Here is a 21,103-nt window from a genome sequence, read left to right as displayed (position 1 = left end):
AACGACCTTTGAGATTATCAAGTCCAACTGTTAACCCAGAACGCTGCCAAGTCCACCACTAAACCCTACCCTTAAAACATCTACATGTCTTTTAAATTCCCCCAGGAATGGTGGCTGAACCACTTCCCTGGGCAGCCTGTTTCAGTGCCTCACCCTTTTGGTGAAGAAATGTTTCCTATTCTCCAACCTAAACCAATCCCGGCACAACCTGAGGCCATTTCCTCTTGTCCCGCTGTTTCCAGGGAGGAGAGACTGACCGCCCCCTCCCCACACCCTGCTTCCAGGGAGCTGTGGAGAGCCAGGTCTCCCCTCAGCCCTTTCTCCAGACTAAACCACCCCAGTTCCCACACATCTTCCTCACAGGACTCGTTCTCCACGCCCTTCACCACCTTGGTGCCTCTTCTCCGCACACGCTCCAGCCCCTTTTTGTAGCGCAGTCAGGGGCCCGGAACCGAGCACGCTGCTTGAGCGCTGAGTACCGGGGCACGGCCCCTCCCGCCGGGCCGCGGGCCCGAGGCGCCACCGGACGCACGGCGGGGGCTGCGGGAGGGGGGGCGGGGGCTGCGGGAGGGGGGGGCGGGGGCTGCGGGAGGGGGGGGCGGCGGCTGCGGGAGGGGGGGGCGGGGCCTGCGGGAGGGGGGCGGGGGCTGCGGGGGGGGGGGGCGGGGGCTGCGGGAGGGGGGGGGCGGGGGCTGCGGGAGGGGGGGCGGGTCCCGGGCGCCGGTCGCGGCGCGGTTGGCGCAGGGGGCGCGGGGCCGGGAGGGGGCGCGCGGGGCGGAGGGTGAGGGGGCGCGGCCATGGCGGGGGAGGCCGCGGCCGGGGCAGCCGGCGCCGCCGAGGGGAGAGAAGCCGGGAACGACGCCGGTGGCGGCTACGATGGCAAGTGCGTGTTCTGCAGGATCGCCCGCCGGGAGGAGCCGGGCACGGCGCTGCTGCCCTGCCAGGTGCGTGACGGGCGCCGCGGGGGCGGGGGCGGCCTCCTCCGGCGTCCTGCCGCGGAGCTTCCGCGGCCGCTTCCGCCCTGCGGCCGCCGCCCTGCTCCTCTGTCCCGCGGTGGCGGGTCGGGCCGGCTCCGCGCTGTTGCTGGCCTGGGCGGGTCCTTCTTGTTCGCTGGGCGTTTGTATCGCAGAGCCGAAGCGTGGCTGCCGCCGTGCTGGTGCGGCTGGCCGGCCCGGTGCCCGGCCCGCAGGGCTCCGGGAGAGCAGGAATGGGCCCAGGGGGTCAGTCTGAGAGTGGAGGATCCCGTGTGTGTCGGTGGTGCCCGCTGCCTGGTGCCAGCCCGCCCTGCCTTCCTCTCGTGGGCTGCCAGCCCGGGTAGGCCTGTCGGCCTCAAGGGTCCCGGGGTCCTCAAGGGTCCCGGGGTCCTCAAGGGTGCTCAGCTCTTGCAGGGAGGCAGGAGCGAAGCCTCGAGCAGAGAGGAAATACCTCTGTGTCCTGGCACCACAGCTGCGGGCTTTGCAGCAGACACGGAGGAATCCTGCCTGCGGAAGGTCAGCTGCGGACAGAAATCGTGCTTGCAAGCCTTCTTGTAGGCTGGCTCCAGAAATCTTTAAGATATGAGATCAAGTACCGCATTCATACTGGAGAGCATAGACTTTGTTGCCTACTCCTTGTCAGTATCCTCGTCCTAATCAATGTCATACCTTTGTGTGCTTTTTTTAGTATGAAGACCTTGTTTGCTTTAGAGATATCAGACCTAATGCCCCCCACCACTACCTGGTGGTGCCGGTGGAGCACATGGGGAACTGCAAAACGCTGAAGAAGGAACACGTACCTATAGGTAAGGCTGCGTGTGTTTAACCTAAAGGAAAATAGTTTTGCACAGCCTTAAATCGCGTGTTGTTAAGTAAATTACACCTCTGAGCACCGTTTGGATGTGAACGTAAACATGGAAATAAATGATGTGAGTGGGTGTAGGCGTGGACTTGCCCTTCCAGGGAGCTTCCATCTGCTATTCCAGAATAGCACTTTTTTGGGTGCAGTTCTAGAAAAACATTGCACTAGTGCATGAAATCTCTTTTGTTTGCATGGTGTATAGATGCCTTTGCACTTTATTGGAGCTGCAGCTTTATTTTGAAAGTGTTTACATGCAGCTTCATTGCATTTTCTTAGATACATATGCAATTTTAAATTATACAAAAAATTATAGAAGAATTTTATAAAATGTATGTTTTAAAATAAGGAAAAAAGGGAGGGAGAGAAGAGCATTTTATTATTCTAAATATTCTAAAATATTGAAGCTATGATTTATTGTTGGTGGGCATTTGGGTTGTTTTTTTTCTTGCCCTGGAATTTGTTTCACAAGAAATGCCTAACTAAGTGTGTTGAGTAACAGAATAAATTATAGCCACATGGCATTAAGACATTCCACCTTAGGGAAATACAAGGTGATGCAAGAAAAGAGTTATAGTTGCATATTGCAAATCTTGCATGACTGTATTTCTCTTCAAAACATAGGGTAGATTCCTCCAGAAACAACTTCAGTATGTGTTTGGCTTCAACACAATTCCTTAGACTTTTGCCTTGAGTTTTTCTATTAGGGTTGCTTCTTTTCTTAGTGACAGAGTAATTAAACTTTGTCCTAGTAATTAGTAGGACTGACAGTTTTTAGTTTAAGTTTGTGTGCTGTCTCTGAAACTTGCTAACTTGTGCCATACTGCACAAGACTGCAGGGCAAAGTCCTCTAGCTGTGTAGAGATATAGAACTGGAGTTTGTGTAAACATCATCATTCTGGCCAGTTAGTGTTGAGATTTTTTATAAGGGTGTGGTATCAACGTAGCTTTGGCCAAAGGTCCTAGAAAAGCATCATTAATGTGGAAATTGGTAACATGGGTGATTTTCATGTCAATCATTGTACAACACTGTCTTTGCAATCTTTGTTTGATTATGAGTAGTTACAGTGTTTATATTTTGAAAACCCCATGTTTGTGATCTCAGTGTAATCAGTTTATTGAAGTTAATATTCTGAAGAATACCTTTTTTAAATGACTTGATAACGTAAGATGTGTTAAATATTACTTAAACATTAAATGAAATTTATTTATATATAATAGTGAAGAGAATGATGGAAGTTGGAAAAGCTGTCCTCCAGAGAAATAATTTTAGTGACTTGAATGATGTAAGGTAGGTAATGGAAATCTGTTTTTATTATGTTTTTTTACTTGTCAGAATGCTGCTTTAGAGATGGTCGCAACAACTGCATTATGATTTATTGAAACACTCAAGTCTGCATTGACTTATCACAGGACTTTTCAAGTAGAATACGTTGGCATTGAATATAAACTATTTTTTCTGACTAATTTCCAGCACAGTTTCCATTCCAGTTCTAAGATGAGTTGACCACATCTTGGAATAGGGAGGGCACTTCAAACAACTTATCTAAAAGGCTTCTCTTTAGTTACATTCTCAAAATATGCTCTAAATCCTGGATTTCAGAGGACAGGTAAACTTTGTCCTATTCAAGCAGGGCACCGCACTGTGCTTCAGTCATACCTGCATTAATTTGATCTCTGTTGCACTCTTGAGTTTAAGCTGTTGCCTTTCATAGCCAAAGTAAGTTGTAACATCGTTTAAAGCAGGTAGAAACTACCTTCATCTAGTGAGAGTTGGCTTTCCAGCTGAAAACTAAAAAAGAAGGTTTAAAAAAAAAGTATCTTATACATACTTATTTTTTAAACCTCCCTTTTTAACAAAATATATCTTAAGAGATGTGAAAGAAGAGGTTAATGGACTTTTGAAAAGGTTCCCTGAGAGCATAGTGAAAGAAACAGTAATCTCTTTGTTCCTGCCTTTGTGTACAAAGAAAATGCGATAAATTGAGTTGTTAATTCAGTTGATCATGTTAAATAACTTGTAGTGTTCGCCCTGTTCCTGAATTAGCATCGCCACTTATACTTGTTTTTCTTTTCTGAAGAATGGGTTTTCACTGGCCTCCCTTCTGCTCAATATCCCACTTGCATCTTCATGTCCTAGCCCCAGAAAGTCAGCTAGGATTCTTATCCAGACTCGTGTACAGAATCAATTCCTACTGGTTTATCACGGTAAGTGTAGCACAGATGAGCTTTTTGGTAGGTTTTCAATTGCAAGCTGAAAATGAGATGTATTGCTAACTTTTTAACTGTGTCCAAAATTCTTTGAACAATTATTTTTATCATTACTCTAATTATTGATTGCAGCTACCCTAAGTAGCTGATTGCATTTTTACTGTGTATGTTTAAAACATGCCAAACTTAAGCTTTTTACCTTTTAATGTGGTTCCTTTTGGAGATCTTAAGAAAACCCTAAGCACTAGTTCAAATTATGAGTGTTTCAGTGGGACTGGCAAAAAAAGGCTGACAGTAAACTGATTTGATTCAGAAGTGCCCGTGTTAATCTCTCTGTGCCCAGCTTGGCCTGCTAGAACAATTTTGGCAAACTTCCTTCTGCCCTGAGCCTTTCTGAGGGCTCTGTGGACTGATGCTGTTACATACACAAAATACTTGACCGCCTCAGTTATGCACAAGATGCATATATAGCCACATGATGAGAAAAGTTACGTGTGAGCTTAGTGCTGTAACTAAAGAAAGGATGTATATCTCATGACACGAACCACATGCACGAATGCACTCCGTCCCTCAGCAACAGATGTGGCTGGTGTGCAGCTGGCTGGGTGATGAGAGGCCTCAACATGCTGTTCTGGAGCATCTCCCAGAAAATTCCAAGTCTCGCAGCTTGGTTGTTTTGAGCACTTTTATCTTCTGAGGTCTTTAAAAGCCACTGCTTTACCTGTTACTTATTCGTTGACACATCCTCTGACTTTCATTAGTTCTGCTTCCTCTTCTGATCATCTAATGGGAGTTTGACGGAAACTGTGAAAAAGAGTCTGCTGTTTAACTCATTCATTGTATTCTGCTACTGTTGTATGCTTTTTCTGTAAATATGAAAAGTAAATGCTCTGTCAGTGTTACTTGTTCTTTTAAAATGGAATTTTCAGTAAACTGAAGGTCCATGGTGTAGCTAATGCATTGCTTTCTCTCTTTCATAGGCTGAACAACTGATTGAACGACTGCAAAGTGAAAATGCTGTCAGTTGAAATCACTCTTTGCCTTGTGTCACTAGCCAGTTTGCTTTTTGTCTTTGAACTCTGATTTAAGGTTGCACAGTTTGATGTTGCCAATAATATACCAGGATATAAAAAGCTTTAGTTCCTTATGAGGAAATACAGACAGAATTTGTAGCTGCCAGCCTGATTCTCCCATTTAGATACTTGAGTACATGTACTTCTTTGACAATACCGTGATGTTTTTTAATTATAATTTTGTATTTGTGTATATATACATACATAATACACATACATATGCAGAGAAATTTTCCTGGCAAAAGGCTGGGTATAGCAGCAGAATGTATTGCAACTAAGGCAGTAAGTTACTTCGAACAGCATGTGTGTGGTACCAAAGAGAGTATTTGTTGTGGAGTCAAGTTTTTATTTGAAATATGCATTGTTCTGCATTTAAAACATTTAAGTTTCCATCTGTGTTTGTACATATGTTACTTATGCCTAGTTATTAGTAGATACTTAGCTGAAAGTACACTACTAACTTTCTGGTGCTAAACCACTTGAATATATTACCTAATTTGCATGACAGAGACATAGTAAATGTTAATACATTAGGTGCCCAAGATGTGATAATGCTATATAACATAGAATATAGTTTAAATGTGTAAGTGGCTGTACATTGGACTTAAAGATTGTTTCCTTTTTAATGTGCACAATATTTTAAATTAGTTTATGTATGTTTACAAAAAATGTGAAGAGTTTAGAGGCACTGATTCAATATGTCACTCTTCTGCATGACAGTAGAAAAAAATCCATATTTTTAGATGGTTCTGATACTGTTCTCACTGGAAGACCCTTGGAGATTACTAATGCCTTGGCTAGACTTGGTTTCTAAATGAAGTCATAGGAGAAACAGGTCTTCAGAGCAGTGAGTATGTGGCAGGCTTGCATAATAGGAATCTGATTTGAATTTGGGATAGCAGGCACTTGGCCCAAAATTGGAACATGTCAAGTTACTTAAGGAACCTGCTGAACATTTGCCTTTGCTGTATGACTCCAGTCAGTAATGCCAGCACTCTGTTTTTCGCTACCATATTAAGGCAGACCGTTTGGAAAGTTAAAACTCCAGAAAACATGGAGTGGATTTTCTCTGTTCATGGAGCGTACCTCTTGGTGCCTAACTATTATCAAGTGTCCTTGGCTGATGCATTTACATGCAGCTGAGGTGATCATGGTCTGTTGCACCTGTGAGCTTCCCTGAACGTAATCTTCTCAGAGCTTTCCACTAGTCCAGCACCCCTTGCCTTAGTGGTACAATATATTGTAATATTCTTACAGTAGGCTGTAAGTAATACTTCAGAAAGTTCACACCCTTCTGAAGAACGTTTTCTACCCAGCAGAGTTTATACCTCTCTTTTCCGTAAGACCTTGTTCCTAATGTCATGCTGTTCTGATTAGTGGGCGCTCACGTGTCATTTGCAGCCCTTTAGGGTTTTAATTTGTAACATTAGGAAGAATGTGAGTTAAAGCCACTGAACTTTGACTCTTCTGTGCAATATATGAGAAGGTTTGAGCTGGCCCCTAGCTTTGTGAAATACCTGAACATTAAGACCTTTAAGAGTTAATGCTGTGTGTGTGTTCTGATTTGTAATTAATTTATGTGACTATACTTAATGGTGACATTTAATATTTAAAGTACCAACATGGACCATTGTCCAAAAGGATTAATAAACAGAATAAATGCTGATAATGAAATGGTCTTCCAGTGCAATGGAATAGTTGATGGGAGGAGTTGACTCTGGGTAGCCCTTTGCTCTCTCTTCACCCCCAATGCTGACAGGATGGGAGAGAGAATAGGAAGAGCAAAAGTGAGAAAAGTCATGGCTCAAGACAGAGACGGTTTAATAAGGAAAGGGGAATTAAAAAAACCATGGTATGCAATGCAAATATTCATGACCTCCCGCAAGCAGGCCAGTAGCAATGGCTGACTCCCCACATCCTCCCAAAAAAACCCAGCAACCCTCTCCTCAGCTTTTATTGCCGTGCATGGCATTATATTGCATGGAATATTCCTGCTGGTTGTTTTGTGCCAGGTGTGCAGATTGTGCCCCTTCCCAGCTTTTTGCCCACTGGAGGGGTAGAGCAGGAAAAAAGAAGTCCTTGATGCTGCACGAGCACTGCTCAGCAATTGCCAGAGCAGTTGGTGTATTACCAACGCTGTTTCAGTCACAAACCCAAAACCTGACACCTCATGAGCTGCTCTGAAGAAAATTATCTCCATCCCAAGCCAGACGCAGGATGTTGTCAAATGTGCATAGAAACACAAAGGTCAACTTCCATATCTTACATTTGAGAATGGTCCCACTGATGACAGTCAGACTGGGAAGGTAAAAGTCAGGATATAACCTAGCTTCCAAACTTTTGCTGATGAGCAAGATGGGGAATTCAGCTTGTCTCTGGCACAAGCAGACCTGCCTCAGAACAGCTCAGTTAACAACTAACACCATGTTAATTACTGACATCAATACTAGTACCTCATTATCATCTTTCAGCATAGAATTGTGTTCCATTTTCTTTTTGCATTGACAAGCATTCTTAGACTCAGCAGATAATTTTTTTAATTAGGTTAAAAACATTTTTGGAAAAGCCCTTCCTAATGCTTTGTGCTTTGAATATGTTTCAGAATTGCTGGCTAGCCCCTGGAAGATGCAGTGGGCAGAGCCCATTAGATATGTCACCCTCTTGTACAGCTGCATTATAGCATAATTTTAAAACTTCCAAAATTGTGGAGTTTGCAGTGAGCAAGGATCAGTAAAATATTATTGGAGAGTTAACTCAGCAACTCTTACTGTCCAGGAGCCTGGAGAAGCAAAGTTGCTTAGCCACTGCCCCTGGCTCTGTTCTTTGATCCAGTATTAGCAGTCCTGAGAAAAGCTGCTTTTTTTGACTACAGGTTTAGTCATTACAAAGCTTTATTTGTACTCTTTTGCTCAATTGTTCTACATAAATTCCTGATCTAATGGAACCCAGAGAATAAAACTTTTATGCTGAATACTCACTGGCCCCTCTGAAAAGAGGATGAAAAAGATAGACTGTTAAATGTAGAATAAAAAAAAACAATGTTTGTGTTTTACAAAGGACAGCATTTACAATGTGATTAAATAGGTAATGGCTCCTCAAGCTATTCTGAAGTTTTCTTAGGTATGAGTTGTAAATAACCTAAAAATAGAAGCAAACCAATGAAAATCACATTTGAAATTTGGCAAAGGTGGAAACAGTAAAATGCTGCCTAAAACCTCACTTGCTGTCATTTCAAAATGATATGCAACATTTTTTTTATTCTGGAGTGTACCAGTGGGGAAACTGACCTATTATCTACCTTTCAGACTTCTTTTGAAATACTGGCTATTGCTGGAAGCAGGAGATGGGATCTGTCAGCTTGTATGCTGGCCCAGTTTAACAGCTTTTTTGTGTTTACATCCACTGCATGGGCACACAGGAAGATATCAGTCACTCTTTAGAACATGCTTACCTAAAGCTGGCGGGTAGCAAATTTGGCAAATTGTTAAAAAAAAAAAAATCCATCCCTCTATATATAATCTTTTCTGTAATAATCCTTGGGGTTTTTTTCAAAATATAGCAGGGCAAGCTTTTTGTAGTAGCTTACCAAGTGGATAAGACCATTTGATTAGGGTTTACTCTACTTTTATTTCTTTTGATCAAAAGTGTACTTAAAGCTCTTGTAGATGTACTTGAGTGATGTTTAAACGAAGCAGCAGCAGGAGAGAGTGCAGCAGAGGCCACATAAGCACCCTACACTCACTGCATACATGGCAGTGGAAGCCTACCATGCTGTCATTTAACTACCTGAGACAGTAAGTTTGTGTGAGTTTAGGGTGCTCAGGCTACACACTGTATCTTTTAGTGTATTATTTGTACAACGTCTAGTAATGTATTATTTTTCCTGATACTACCACCCTGTTAAGTCAGCTGCTGACACTTTTAACAGCCTGATACAGCTTCATGCAAGCTATGAACTAATGCTGCTGCAGAACTGACTGGATTTCAAAATTCATAGAATCATAGAATCATAGAATCTTAGGGGTTGGAAAGGACCTCGAAAGATCATCTAGTCCAACCCCCCCTGCTAGAGCAGGGTCACCTAGAGCACATCACACAAGAACGCATCCAGGTGGGTTTTGAATGTCTCCAGTGAAGGAGACTCCACAACCTCTCTGGGCAGCCTGTTCCAGTGCTCTGTCACTCTCACAGTAAAAAAATTTTTTCGCATATTCACCTTGAACCTCCTATGCTCCAATTTCCACCCATTACCCCTTGTCCTATCACTGGTCATCACTGAGAAAAGCTTAACTCCATCTCCCTGACTCACCCTTTACGTATTTGTAAACATTAATGAGGTCACCCCTCAGTCTCCTTTTCTCCAAGCTAAAGAGACCCAGCTCCCTCAGCCTCTCCTCATAAGGGAGATGTTCTACTCCCTTAATCATCTTTGTAGCTCTGTGCTGGACTCTTTCAAGCAGATCCCTGTCCTTCTTGAACTGAGGGGCCCAGAACTGGACACAATACTCCATTGTAGAATAAAACAAATCACATTCCATAGCTGTATTATAAAAAGCTTGATTAATTTTGAAATCAATATATATGTCCAGTCTTTATCTAATGGGAGTGGAAATCCACTGAGGTGTGCTCGTGCCATTTTGGCAAGAAATTGCTTTTCCAAAAACCAAGCATTTTAAATGTGTTAAGATCACAAATTATATGTCTAGTTTTCAGCTGCAAGACATAGATTCATTTAGGAAGAAGAAGCGAGTTTGAAAACTGAGAGACCACACCAGCACTGCCTGATGCAACAGTTTCCAACATGGCAAAATGTTGTGGTGATTAAAATCCACCCTTTGTCACCCTGCTCTATCTGCATCTGGCGACCCTACCCCCATATATACTTATTTCAGTACATTAATTTCTTCATTTTTTTCTATTTGCATTTTCTTTTCATTAAGAGGAGGCAGAGGGATAATTAAATCCATGTTTTTATTTGCTCAGTCAAAAGGCTTATTTTGATGCAAATACATATTGAATGAAAATGTTTAAACAATCCCCCCACAGACGTTATTGTAGGATTTTTTGCAGAAAAAATATTCTTTTATATAAACAGCATAAAATCTATCACATTTAGCTAGTTCATAATTTATATTAAATGTCAATATCCTTTTGAAGCAAGAGAACATTTTACTTTAAAGATGCATCAAGTAGTGTAGTTAAGACCCCATAAAAGCTTTTATTTGCACTGGTAAAAAATAGAATTTTATATTTCTAACTATACAGTTTTCTTGATGGGAACTATTGCAAATACAGCTCCTGATTATTTTTAATAGCATTATTACAACTACTGTATATAAACAAACTTTTTGTTTGTTTGTTTTTTTAACACATTGAAAAAGTTCTCCCAGAAGAACCCTGAATAAAATTGCTGTCATCTTTCAGTCTCAATTTTAAGTAGCTAATCCTTTTTTTCTCCCAGTTTGGAGAACTCACAGGTGTGCTCTGAAAGCACAGCCCTATCTCAGATAAACGAGGTATGAGATCGCACCGTTACACCTTTATTTAAGCATTTGGCACTACAGGAACCCTACGCTCCTCCTGTTGTAAACAACATTGCTACATTTTGGTGAAAGAAGAGCCTTTTTTTTTTTTTTTTCCCTCATGAATGCACAGTGCCCCACTATACAATTTCTGTTATCTTTCACATACTTATATTGTGGCACCTTACTTTCTTTGAAAGAACAGAAAAGGTAAGAATGGTGTGAGATACAGAGGTAAGAACAAGAGATGCAGAAGGTTTGGAGAAGATGTAAGAATAGACTATTAAATACCAGGACTAGTGCAGCTCTCCATAATACATGTAAGATGTATTAGGAATTTAGGAACCATCAAATATCTTCGCTGTGGTATTTCTGTAAATTTGGGAATTTTCATACATTCCATGAAAATAACTTCAATTTATTCAGTTTCACCATGTGAAAATAACCTATACTTTTGCTATATACCAGGCTCTTTTTTTTGAAGAAGCATATGAATTCCCATAAAAGTGTACAATTCCTTGTTTTACAAATCAAAATCACACACAGAGTGAGTAGCTGACAACCTACAAGAATCAGGGTTGTGGTAACCAGCTAGTATTTTATACTTTCAGTAACATAAAGCATTAAGCCAGTGGAGTTATTTGAGAGCTGAGGTATACTTCTTAGTGGATGATAATAATGAAAGGACAATCTGGTGGCAGTGAGATGGATTAGTTGGTTATTAGTGATTTCTGTCCAAGTCTCTACCATTTTTCTGAAAACATTTTTTCATCCTTCTCACTCGTTTTCTCCTCCTGCTCATGTAAATAGTCGAGTTGAAATTCTGTAATGAAAACCTCTTTCAGGATGGTATCCAGATAGGTTTTTCCAAATGGGACTATAAAGCAGAATTCATCAAATGACAAAGCCTATTATAGTAAAGTGATTATCACATCATCATCTTTTCCCTGCCAAAGCATTTCACCTTCAAAATGAACCAGACCATGTTTTCTGGCTCGTAACAAGATTCCCACTACTTTATTGGAAATAGTCACGTATGTCTCAAACAGCTGCCCGAAAGTCACGCTCACATGTCCATCTTCTCCCACCTGTCCAGTGCTTTTAATGACCAAGCACAGCTCTTCTACTTCCTTTTCCACGTGTGAGTGAGCATCTTTCCCTCTCTGCTCTGTCCGAGACCCTTCCAGGGGTCTCCCGTAGGAAGGATCTCCTCTGTGACTATGCACTGATTTAGATGCAAGCTTATTGTCGTTGCTGAATGGGTTCTTTCTCTGATACTCAATGTGATCTTCTGCCCAGGTCTGCCAACTTTTCCTCAAGTCACCCACCACACTAGAAGCTTTAGCACTCTGCCCTTTATCTTCTTCCATTTCTTGCAAATGTTTTATGGCACTCAAGCAGGAAACAATTCAATGACTTTTGTAACTGTTGTTCTTTGGTGCACTGTCAGCTGTGAAGGAAAAATAACAAATCAGCCTGATAATTTGTGGAAGAGCTGTGCACAAGTGAGCGGCAAGGCTGCTGAAAAGACATTAAGTATCTGAAGACTGTGTTGAGTCTACCCATAATTCTACAGCAACGAGGAAAGTAAAAGTGATTCAGCTGAAATTCAGACGTCACTTTGTAACACAGAGCAGTAAGTTAGGCTCATAAGGCTACACGGCCCCACAGCTATGGTACAAATCTCACAGCCTCCGTGCAACATGAACGTAGCGCAGTACTTACTCTTCATGCGATGATGCCTTTTAAATAACTTTATCCTTATGGCTGGCAGCCCCGCAGACTTCCCCAACACTCTGATGCAGTGCTGGCTGCTCTGTTCAGCACAGGCTTACTGACAGGACAGAGAGCAAAACATTCCCAAAGAGGCAGCCACCAACCCAGGGGTGGGCAGCCTTTCTCCTGCCTGCACAGTGATTAAAGGTGGACAAACCCACGTGGTGCTGGCGAGGTGCACACAGGCTGCTGTAGTTATTATGCACAGAAAATACCATCTGCAGCTGAAACGCCGATACGCAGTGGGAGCAGGAGGGTTTTCCTCATCAGGCACTGAAAAAAGAAGCAGAAATCCAGTTAGTGAGTGTGGCACCGTCTGCAACACCCTATTTAGAGAAGAAGACAAAACCAGATTAGATAGTTCTCCCTTAAAAGGCTGTGCTGCACAGTCATGCCTGCCTACCGAAACCCACAGGCTGGCTGCAGGCAAGGGAGACTGCACTCCAGGTGTGAAAGTGCCCAGCTTTTCTGGGTGCTGCAGGCTGCCTACCACCTAAAAAAACACATGTATGTAGATGACAGACTATCTGTGCAGTATGGAATTGTTTTGATGAATTAGAGAGAGTTTTTTATACATATAGAGATCCAATAACCCCATCTTTGCTCGACCGTATCCTTTACCTGTTGACATACGCTAACTCGAGCTTCCATATAGCACGTTAGTAGAGCTGATACCTTTCTTACAGAGATTTGGAGATTGAGAAAAAGAGGAGTAATGCTGGCTTTTCTATGGGGAATTGTTAACTATTTAATAACTGAATTATAAGCTAGGAGTTTCTCAATTTTAAAAGCATTGTTTATTTTTAAGCAAGGTTTCATGGGCATTTGCCCATACATACACCTATGTCAGTGCTGCAACATGTGAATCCCATGAGCAGTGGCAGAGCTCCCTGAATGCCCCAGCAGAACCTGCAAGTCACAGTCAAAAAACCTTGTGTTGCAGTTCAGTCTAGAAGAGTGCACAGGGGGAGCAGAAGATTACAACAAAACGGCTGCAAAAGAGAATTGTGAACAATAAACACCAGCACATATTAAATAATGGCTTTTCATTCACAGTCTCTCACTTTTAAATTGAAACTCATGATGGTCATATGATCCTGTTGTTGTATTTTGTTTGTGAGAGGGTTGTTAATTCTAGCTTCCAGGATAAATTTCAATTTGAGTAATTATATTTTGTGTACTTAAAATTCCCCTGAAGGCTAAAAAGAATAATTGTTCTTGCTTTCTGTCCCTAAAATAGGTATGTAATGTTGTTAAGATGAGATGACTTCCAGAATCCACACTAACTGCTTGATTCTCTTCAGTGGCACTACAGGAATGTATAGGGTTACAAACACAGCATCTGAAAACCCTTTGTTTTCATGTCAGTATCAAATACTCTGTAACTCATTAATATACATACACTTTCAAACTATGCTGAGCAGCACATAAGAGGCTGCCAGCAGTTTTGCGTAGATCTTCAAGTCAAAAGCAGGGGGAAAAAAAGGGCTTCAGTTACATTAATCTGCAGAAAACAGTATCACTGTAAAACTGAGTACTCACCTTCTGACAACAGACAGCAATGCTCTGCAGATAAAGAAGAGAGCCAGTCTCAAAGAGATTAAGCTTAATAACCCTTCCTAAGGAGTTTCTAAAATGGAAGCAATACAGCTAAGAAATTTAATGTGAGACAGACTGGAAGAAAAACAAACAAACAAACAAACAAACAAACAAACAAACAAAGAAACCAGTCATCTTCCAATTAATATCTTTCAGCAATTGAGGTGTAGTAAGCAGTCTCAGATCCATATGATTTGTCAGCAGTTCAGCAATGCGTTTATTGCTGGCTCTCAGCACTGACCTGCGGGGGTGAACAAGCCTGATTCACACTTACCTCTTCCCTTCTCTTCACATTTAGATGCTATCTCACACTTATATGCTAGCTCACATTTAGATTGTTCTCTTATCAACTGTCAGAGCTAAATCTTCATATCAAGCTGCAGTTTTGAGTACTGCAGGAAGAGATAACTGGAGAAGCTGCAGGATGAGACTATGGAGATGCAAAAAGAATTCAGCCTGTGCAGTGCTCACAGGTCATGAGCAAAATCTTAGCCATCTTAAAAAAAAAAAAAAAAAGTGTCAAATAACCAGCACAGAAAATACAGAACATGAGTTCAGTGCTGAGCTGGCCTGGTCCTAATAAAAGGCTTATGGAAATCTGGATAAGCTGAACCTTTCAGCTCGACATAACAGTGCGATCAGTGAGTAGGGGATTACAGTTTTTAAGCCTCGACGTTAAAATAAACCAAAACACAGACTGCAATACAAAAAAACACCCCCTTGCCCTCTCCTTGTGGGATCGCCACATCTTTGCCCCTTCTCTGGGAACATGTTTCTCATCCCTGCACCCGCACTGGCCTCCTTCCCGCGGGACGAGGAACGCGGCTCCTCCGGCGCCCGCTGATGGCTGAGGTCGCCTCACGGCGCCGGGCATGTGCTGTCCCCGGTACACACACATTCACCTCTTCCCTTATTTATAAATCACACGCAGGCACTGCCGTGTGGTGATGCCCGCGGCGTGCGCTGCAGAGCACGCACAAAGCATAAAACCAAACAAAAAAAAGGATGACATCAACACCTGCCCAACCCGCCCCGCGCAGCAGCCGCGGCTCCGGGCCCGCGCAGCCCGCGGGGCCGCCGCCGCCCGGCGCTCGCAGGGCCGCACACGCGCAGCGGGGCCGCGGTCCCGCCGCTACCGCCACCTCCCGGCGGGGCGGGGGCTCCTCCCGCCGCGGAGCCGGGCCGGCCCGGCGGCGCATGCGGCGCGGGGAGGCGGGGGATGGCCGGACATGGCGGTGCCGGCGCTGCGGCACTACCTGCTGCTGCTGGCGCAGGAGCACCTCGAGTTCCGCCTGCCGGTGAGAGCCCCGGGGGTTGCGGCAGGGCTCGGCGGGCTGGGCCCTGCTGAGCTGGGGGCCCCGGGCGCGGCACCGCCCGTGGCGGCGGCCGCGGGGTGGGTGCTGGGGGTGGCCTGGCCGCGGCGGGGCCTCGCCTGCCGCCCGCCCGCGGGGCTCGGGGAGGGGCGGCGGCTGCCGGGCCGGGCAGCGGCTGCCGGGCCGGGCGGCGTCCGGCGTCCCTGCCCTTGCCCCGGGGCTTGGCCTTGGCGCGGGGCTGCCGCTTCCCCGCCGCCGAGCGGCGGGCGGGCGTGCCCGCCTGCCCTGCCCCCGGGCTCCGCGGAGCAGAGCCTCGTCCTGCTGGCCCGGGGGCAGCGCTTGCCGCTCCGAAGAACCTTTGAAGCCGGGAGAGGTTGCGGGCAAAGTACCTGGCGCTCCGGAAAAGCCATGGAAACTGGAAGGGGAAAAGTGGGTTTGTGAAAATGTGTCCTTAAGGAATATCCTTAGAAGGTCCTTAAACCTTAAGGAAGGATCTTAAGGTCCTGTTGTGGTGAATTTTCAGTTTAAACCGCTCTGTGGGTGCGTCCAGCAGTCTGGAGTGGGAACCCAAATGGGGGGTGCTGCCCTGGCGAGGTCCTCCCTGTCCCGGATGTACATGGAGAAGGCAGAGATCCTCGTTTTGTGGGGGGAGACGTGAGAAGTGGCAAGGATGGGTCTTTCTCTGAAGTCCTGGGGCCTGCACGTGTGCTTTGGTCGAGCGGGGGTCTCTGAGGCTTTGGCTGGTGGCCTGGTCCCTCCTCCGTCTCACGCTGGTGGCAGCGAGGACTGCTCGCTTTTGGCTTTTAATTCTGAGTGTGTCTTTCCGCGTGGTCAGAAGGGTTCCTGCCCGGCAGGATGGAGAGAGCTGACCCACTTCTGCAGCAGGATGGCAGCGGGTCAGGTGTGAGAGTCCTGCCTCCCTGTCTGCTTGTCATGGATGCATTAGTGTCAGTTGGTTGCAGAATTTGTAGGTGTTTAAAGTGCTGCTGAAATGCCAGGTGATTTTTTTAGAATTGGTTGGTCATCATTATACATAAGTATTTTAAAATATTTAATTATTATTGAATAATTTATTTTCCTTATTTTCAATGAGACCTTTATTTTGTGCATTGTTTTTTATTATCTGCTTTGTGGGAGTGGAACATGAATTTTTTTATGATCAGCCCAGTATTTTTAGGCAAGGTCATCAGTTGAAGTAAGAAAAAGACAGTATATATGTGACATAGATAGTTTTTCTTTTTTCAGCAAGGTTGTAGTTGCACTTGGTTTATGTAACTGCTGAAGACAGCAATTCCATTTCCCTTGTCTTGTGTTCTGATGACTGTTCACACATGGTTGGCTTTGTGATGAGCTGTGTTAAGGTCCTGATTTGTCTGAGAAATGAACCAGACAAGGAAGGAGAGATTTTTCAGCCAGATCAGCTGCCTGATCTCCATCTCTACCACACCTGCATATGGGATACCAGAGGACTGCTTTTCTTCTGGTGGTGGTGCTGGATCACAACTGAAGGTGTTTGTTGAAGTCCACGTTTGTTGCCAAGTGTCTGTAGAATAAAGTCCTGTGTTTCATAGTTCGTGTTCAGTAAGCTGCTTGGGCCTTCGGACAGATTGGAAAACATACTCCTGAGCGTGCACATGCTGTTGCAGTAGCAAATGTGCTACCCACACTGCTTGCTATGTACGTGGACACAGGCAGTTCAGAAGATCTTCAAATGAAAACTAAAAAAGCCTTAAAGAGCATCTTCTGGAAATGCACGTACCTTTCAACACTTGAACCATGGCTGCATGATACCCCTCCCAGTATTGATCTTGCTTTAGTGGGGGAGTTGGACTAAATGATCTCTAGAGTTCCCTTCCTACTCTGACAATTCTGTGATTCTGTGTCCCTGTGATTGGAAACATTTTTCTCTGCGTAGGCCAGATACTGAGGGGTGACTTTCATACATCCTGTTTTGCAGCACAGGGTGTCTCTAATGGACAGATTGATGCATGTCAAATGTTTTCTTGTCGATCTCTTCAGGCAGATCTGTTCAGTTGCTTCCCTGTCTTTACTCTTGGAAAGATATTCCCAACCTGTCATCCAGAGAACTGATGCGATCTGACCCCAGTCCTCTAGTTTCCTCACTAGTAAACATTGAAAACAGATACTTTGCCTGCCTTTGTCACAGCAATATTTAGCATATGTAGACATCATGATCTCATTTTCTCCAAGTCTTTCCTCACAGGCCATCTTTTTCTGCTACTCATTCTTGTCATTTTCCTATAGATAATATTACTGGCAGTGTGTGGGGATGCCCATGATTCATGTATAAAATCTCTGGTGCTTTTGTTGTCCCAGGACCATACAGTGAAGTTGATGTGCATAAACGTACGTTTTTCTGGAGTAAACCCCCTGTTTTTTCCAGTGTTTCATATGTCCTTTTCACATAAGTGGAAAGGTGGAAATTAATGGGGTAATGTCCCACCGAAGACGTACTAGTGTTAGGTAGGGATTTAATTTTTTTCTCCTTTTTTTTTGAAATACTTCATGGTAATCTTTTTATTTAACCACTCAGTTCAAATCTAAAACAATATAAAAATTTGCTTCCTTGTTCTTTTGCCAGTAACGTTCAGAGGCTGCAGCTTGTCCTCTCTAGCAAAGAGGCTACATGATAAACATCTCCAATGTTTATCTCTTAGTTCAACAACATTTTTAGGGTGGGTGGGGTTTAGTTATTTCTCGCTACCTTGTTTCTTGAAGATTTGCTGTTTTCAGTTTACAGCTTCTGATTTAGTGTAGTCTGGAAAAGATACCTACTGAAGAAAACTGTTGACCTGCCTGTAAAGCAGAGAGGTAACAGAGAAGGTTTTGATGGTCAGTGCTGGGCCTGGCCCATGGTCAGTGTTACTTGTAATGCATTGGTTTTATTTTCATTAATCAGAAAAATATTTTAAGAGTAGGTAAAATAATACTTTAAGAGGAATATTGTTGTGAGAGCATAGGCTAGACCAGTGAAGATTTCAATGAAAGGAAGAGAAAAGTGAAAAATGGTGGGATTTGATGACTGAAATTTGCCTAACTTGCTGTTACTGTACAACATTTCATAAACTATTCGTAGCTTGTTCTTGCAGCTGAACCCTGTGAAGTTCTGCCCTATCCACACAATTTCCCCAAATATTTCATTGCCAGCTCCCACAGAAAATCATTAGTAAATGCCATTCTTTCTTCTGTTGCCTTCTGTAAGATTTTGTTCAGAATCCCTATGGAGGTTACTGTCTGCAATAGAATTTATGGTGTACTGCTCTAACTCAGAAATTACCACTTTCCAAAAAATTGCTTCACTCTTTTTTTTTTTTAATTTAATAAATTAAATAAAAAAATAAATTCGTTAATGCTCCTAAAGCCTGACCTGTATATTTTTGTTTTAGGAAATAACATCTTTGCTCTCACTTTATGGTGGACAGTTCAGTGGTGAACAGGAAATTCATGTAAATGTAAGTGCAGACCAAATCTTCTACTTGAGTGCATTGCATGCAATTATCTTCTTTACAGTATTTTTATTAAATGTGGGTAGCTGAATAAATTTTGAAATTTCTGAGGAACATGAGGTGTCTTCCAAACCTGAGCAATTCTCAACTTCAGTAAAGACTCAGAACTCAGAAAAGATGCACAAAATGCACCTCAGGTTGTCTTCGTTTACCAGTGTGAAAAGACACAGTGCCATCTGCTGGGAGGCTCTCCTTTTCTTTCAGTGTAGCCGAACCAGGAAAACATTCAGCAGCAGTTTGAATTTGGTGTTTGCCTCTAAATCGATGAGGCAGCGTATCAGGAAGAGTGAAGCTGAGAAGCTGCATGATTCTGCTCACAGTGCTTAGACAGAGAACGTTATGGGGTTTTAGCTACTACTTGTGTGTAAAGATGTGTTTTGAGTCTTTTGAGGATTAACAATCTAGAGAAGCATAAACAAATAATACCCAGTCAAAGATATGGTGGCAAAGTGAAATGCCTAATCAAATTTCTCAGACATTTAAGCTGAGTATGCAGTTTCACCTCAAATTAAATGTTTTATTCTCATGTTCTCTGTACTTATCAGACTTTTTTTTTTTCATCTTCAGCATGCATGTTCTGTGCTTTTAGAACCAAATTGTGTAGTTGTGTATTTCATGTGATATACTCCAGCTATGTATCTGCATCACTTACCCTCTCTTTATTGCAGTCTCCATTTTGGATTCTTAATATTCCCTCAGAAGAGATGGCAAGGGGACTAATGAAACGGACAGTATGTGCAAAGTAAGAGGTGAAAAATCTTATAAATTATAACGTGGGTGATGGAAAATTATTCTGCTGTATTGTGGCAAATGTTATATTTGTATAGAATGTTAAAAAAAAAACAAACAGTCTCTGATTACCTTTAGAATTGAGGAGACATTGCTCTAGCCCCTAGGACTGATGATGCAGCAGGCCTGTTCTTTACTTAGAGTATGATCAATGCAGCATCTTGAAACTGTTCTTCACTGAAGAGCCAGTACATGTAGTGTTACTGATGTTTTAGTTGCCTTGAATAATGTTTAGCTAGTGGCTTGTTTCAAAATGTGTATGGAATTAAAAGGTAAAAACAGTGATACATAAAAATTGAAAATCAAGTTTGGAAGGTAAAACTAGTGATTTCTGGTGTCGCCCTCCTCGTGCTGCTGTCTGAACCCTCAGCCCAGAGTGCTGCAGCAGAGATCCTTGTAGACAGTTCAAGAGCACAGGTATATCTGAAGTGTCATTGTTCCAGTGGCCCTTGGCCCCTTGTAGAGGTGTCTGCATAACATACTTTGCAGTGAGGCTTGAGAGATGCCATGCCAAGAACCAGGCCTTGGAGGCATGGTTCAGGAGGAGAAGCAGTGTAGCTGTGGTATGGCGCTCTGACTGTTTGGGCTATCTGTGCTGTCCTCTTCAGGGTTAGTTTGGGCGCCTCTACAGAGCATTGCATGGTCCCTATCGAGTGCCTCTTGTGTCAGGCATTCAGTTTTACCTATAATGACTTGGGTTATACACTCTCACCTAAAGAAACCCTGTGTATACAGAATTCCCCTTGTGATGGTATGTTTCCAATTGGGAAAAAAAATCATGCACTTAAAAAAGCAGTTTTAGGCAACTTAGGAGATAAAACACAACTAAACAGCTTGCAGATGTTTCATACACCATGCTCTTTCAACTTAGGTATGTTTATTTTATGTAGAAAACATAACTGGCTCACTGTTTTTTCCTAGTCTACTACTGGTTGTGGGGAGATATGTTAATTTTAGAATAAGATTGCTAGAGCATCTCCATTGCAATGCTTATGAATATTAGAAGCTCTAAAGCATGCATTTACCTATATAAAATCTCCCTAGCATTTTGTGGAGTTTTTTTGCAATACATATATAAGAAGTGAGCCTGAAGGTGTTATATGAGGTTCTCTAACAATTGAATAAAATTATATTTGGTTCTCTCTAGTACAGCTGTCAGCATGTCTGTTGCTCCATCTAGAAATATAGTTTAAATTGTCACAGTAGATAGATTCTTTAGGAAAAAATAGTGTGAAAAATATGCTGCTTTTTTTTTTTCCCAGGTAGATGCAGGTTAGAAATGTAAGGAAGGAAAGGAGTACTTTAACAAAATGGCTTGCCACTGGGCCATGCAATCTGCTATTGTCACTTAGTAAAATGCAGTTCTCTTGGTTTTGTTTGAGTGAGCTAAACCTTTGAACTTTTGGAAGATTTGCTTTCAGGAGTTGTCTTTGAAAAGGTACTACATAGCTCTTCTAATC

General features: G+C 43.1%; 2 protein-coding genes and 1 long non-coding RNA gene across 8 annotated transcripts in view; 2 read left to right on the top strand and 1 right to left on the bottom strand.

Annotated features, from left to right (window-relative positions):
- Window positions 1–781: 781 nt before the first annotated feature.
- Window positions 782–6,791, top strand: HINT3 (histidine triad nucleotide binding protein 3). Its single transcript, XM_051613055.1, has 5 exons — window positions 782–944; window positions 1,663–1,780; window positions 3,055–3,124; window positions 3,915–4,041; window positions 5,025–6,791. The coding sequence occupies exons 1-5, from the start codon at window positions 798–800 to the stop codon at window positions 5,070–5,072; spliced, it is 510 nt and encodes a 169-aa protein (XP_051469015.1). The 5' UTR covers window positions 782–797; the 3' UTR covers window positions 5,073–6,791.
- A 3,278-nt stretch (window positions 6,792–10,069) lies between these two features.
- LOC127382013 (uncharacterized) lies at window positions 10,070–15,090 on the bottom strand. 4 transcript variants are annotated; one of them, XR_007888845.1, is made up of 3 exons: window positions 13,255–15,090; window positions 12,365–12,688; window positions 10,070–12,089 (listed from the first exon to the last, which is right to left on the bottom strand). It is a non-coding gene; the product is annotated as an uncharacterized LOC127382013 (long non-coding RNA). The 4 variants fall into 4 exon arrangements; XR_007888843.1 differs by having other exon boundaries at window positions 12,365–13,407; window positions 13,958–15,090; XR_007888844.1 differs by having other exon boundaries at window positions 13,958–15,090.
- Window positions 15,091–15,200: 110 nt separating this feature from the next.
- TRMT11 (tRNA methyltransferase 11 homolog) overlaps window positions 15,201–21,103 on the top strand; it is a 30,807-nt gene continuing 24,904 nt past the window's right edge. The window contains exons 1-3 of one of the 3 annotated variants that reach the window (XM_051613032.1): window positions 15,201–15,312; window positions 18,735–18,800; window positions 19,523–19,596. In XM_051613032.1, coding sequence (XP_051468992.1) covers window positions 15,244–15,312; window positions 18,735–18,800; window positions 19,523–19,596 — 209 coding nt within the window. In that variant the 5' untranslated portion in view covers window positions 15,201–15,243. Of the gene's footprint in view, window positions 15,313–18,734; window positions 18,801–19,522; window positions 19,604–21,103 lie in introns of those variants that run through there. The other 2 variants (XM_051613033.1, XM_051613034.1) reach the window with 2 other exon arrangements.

This window comes from Apus apus, chromosome 3 (genome assembly GCF_020740795.1).
Source record: "Apus apus isolate bApuApu2 chromosome 3, bApuApu2.pri.cur, whole genome shotgun sequence".
Classification (NCBI taxonomy): domain Eukaryota; kingdom Metazoa; phylum Chordata; class Aves; order Apodiformes; family Apodidae; genus Apus; species Apus apus.
The sequence above is the reverse complement of the archived record's forward strand: the minus strand, read 5'-3'. Positions and strand labels throughout refer to the sequence as shown.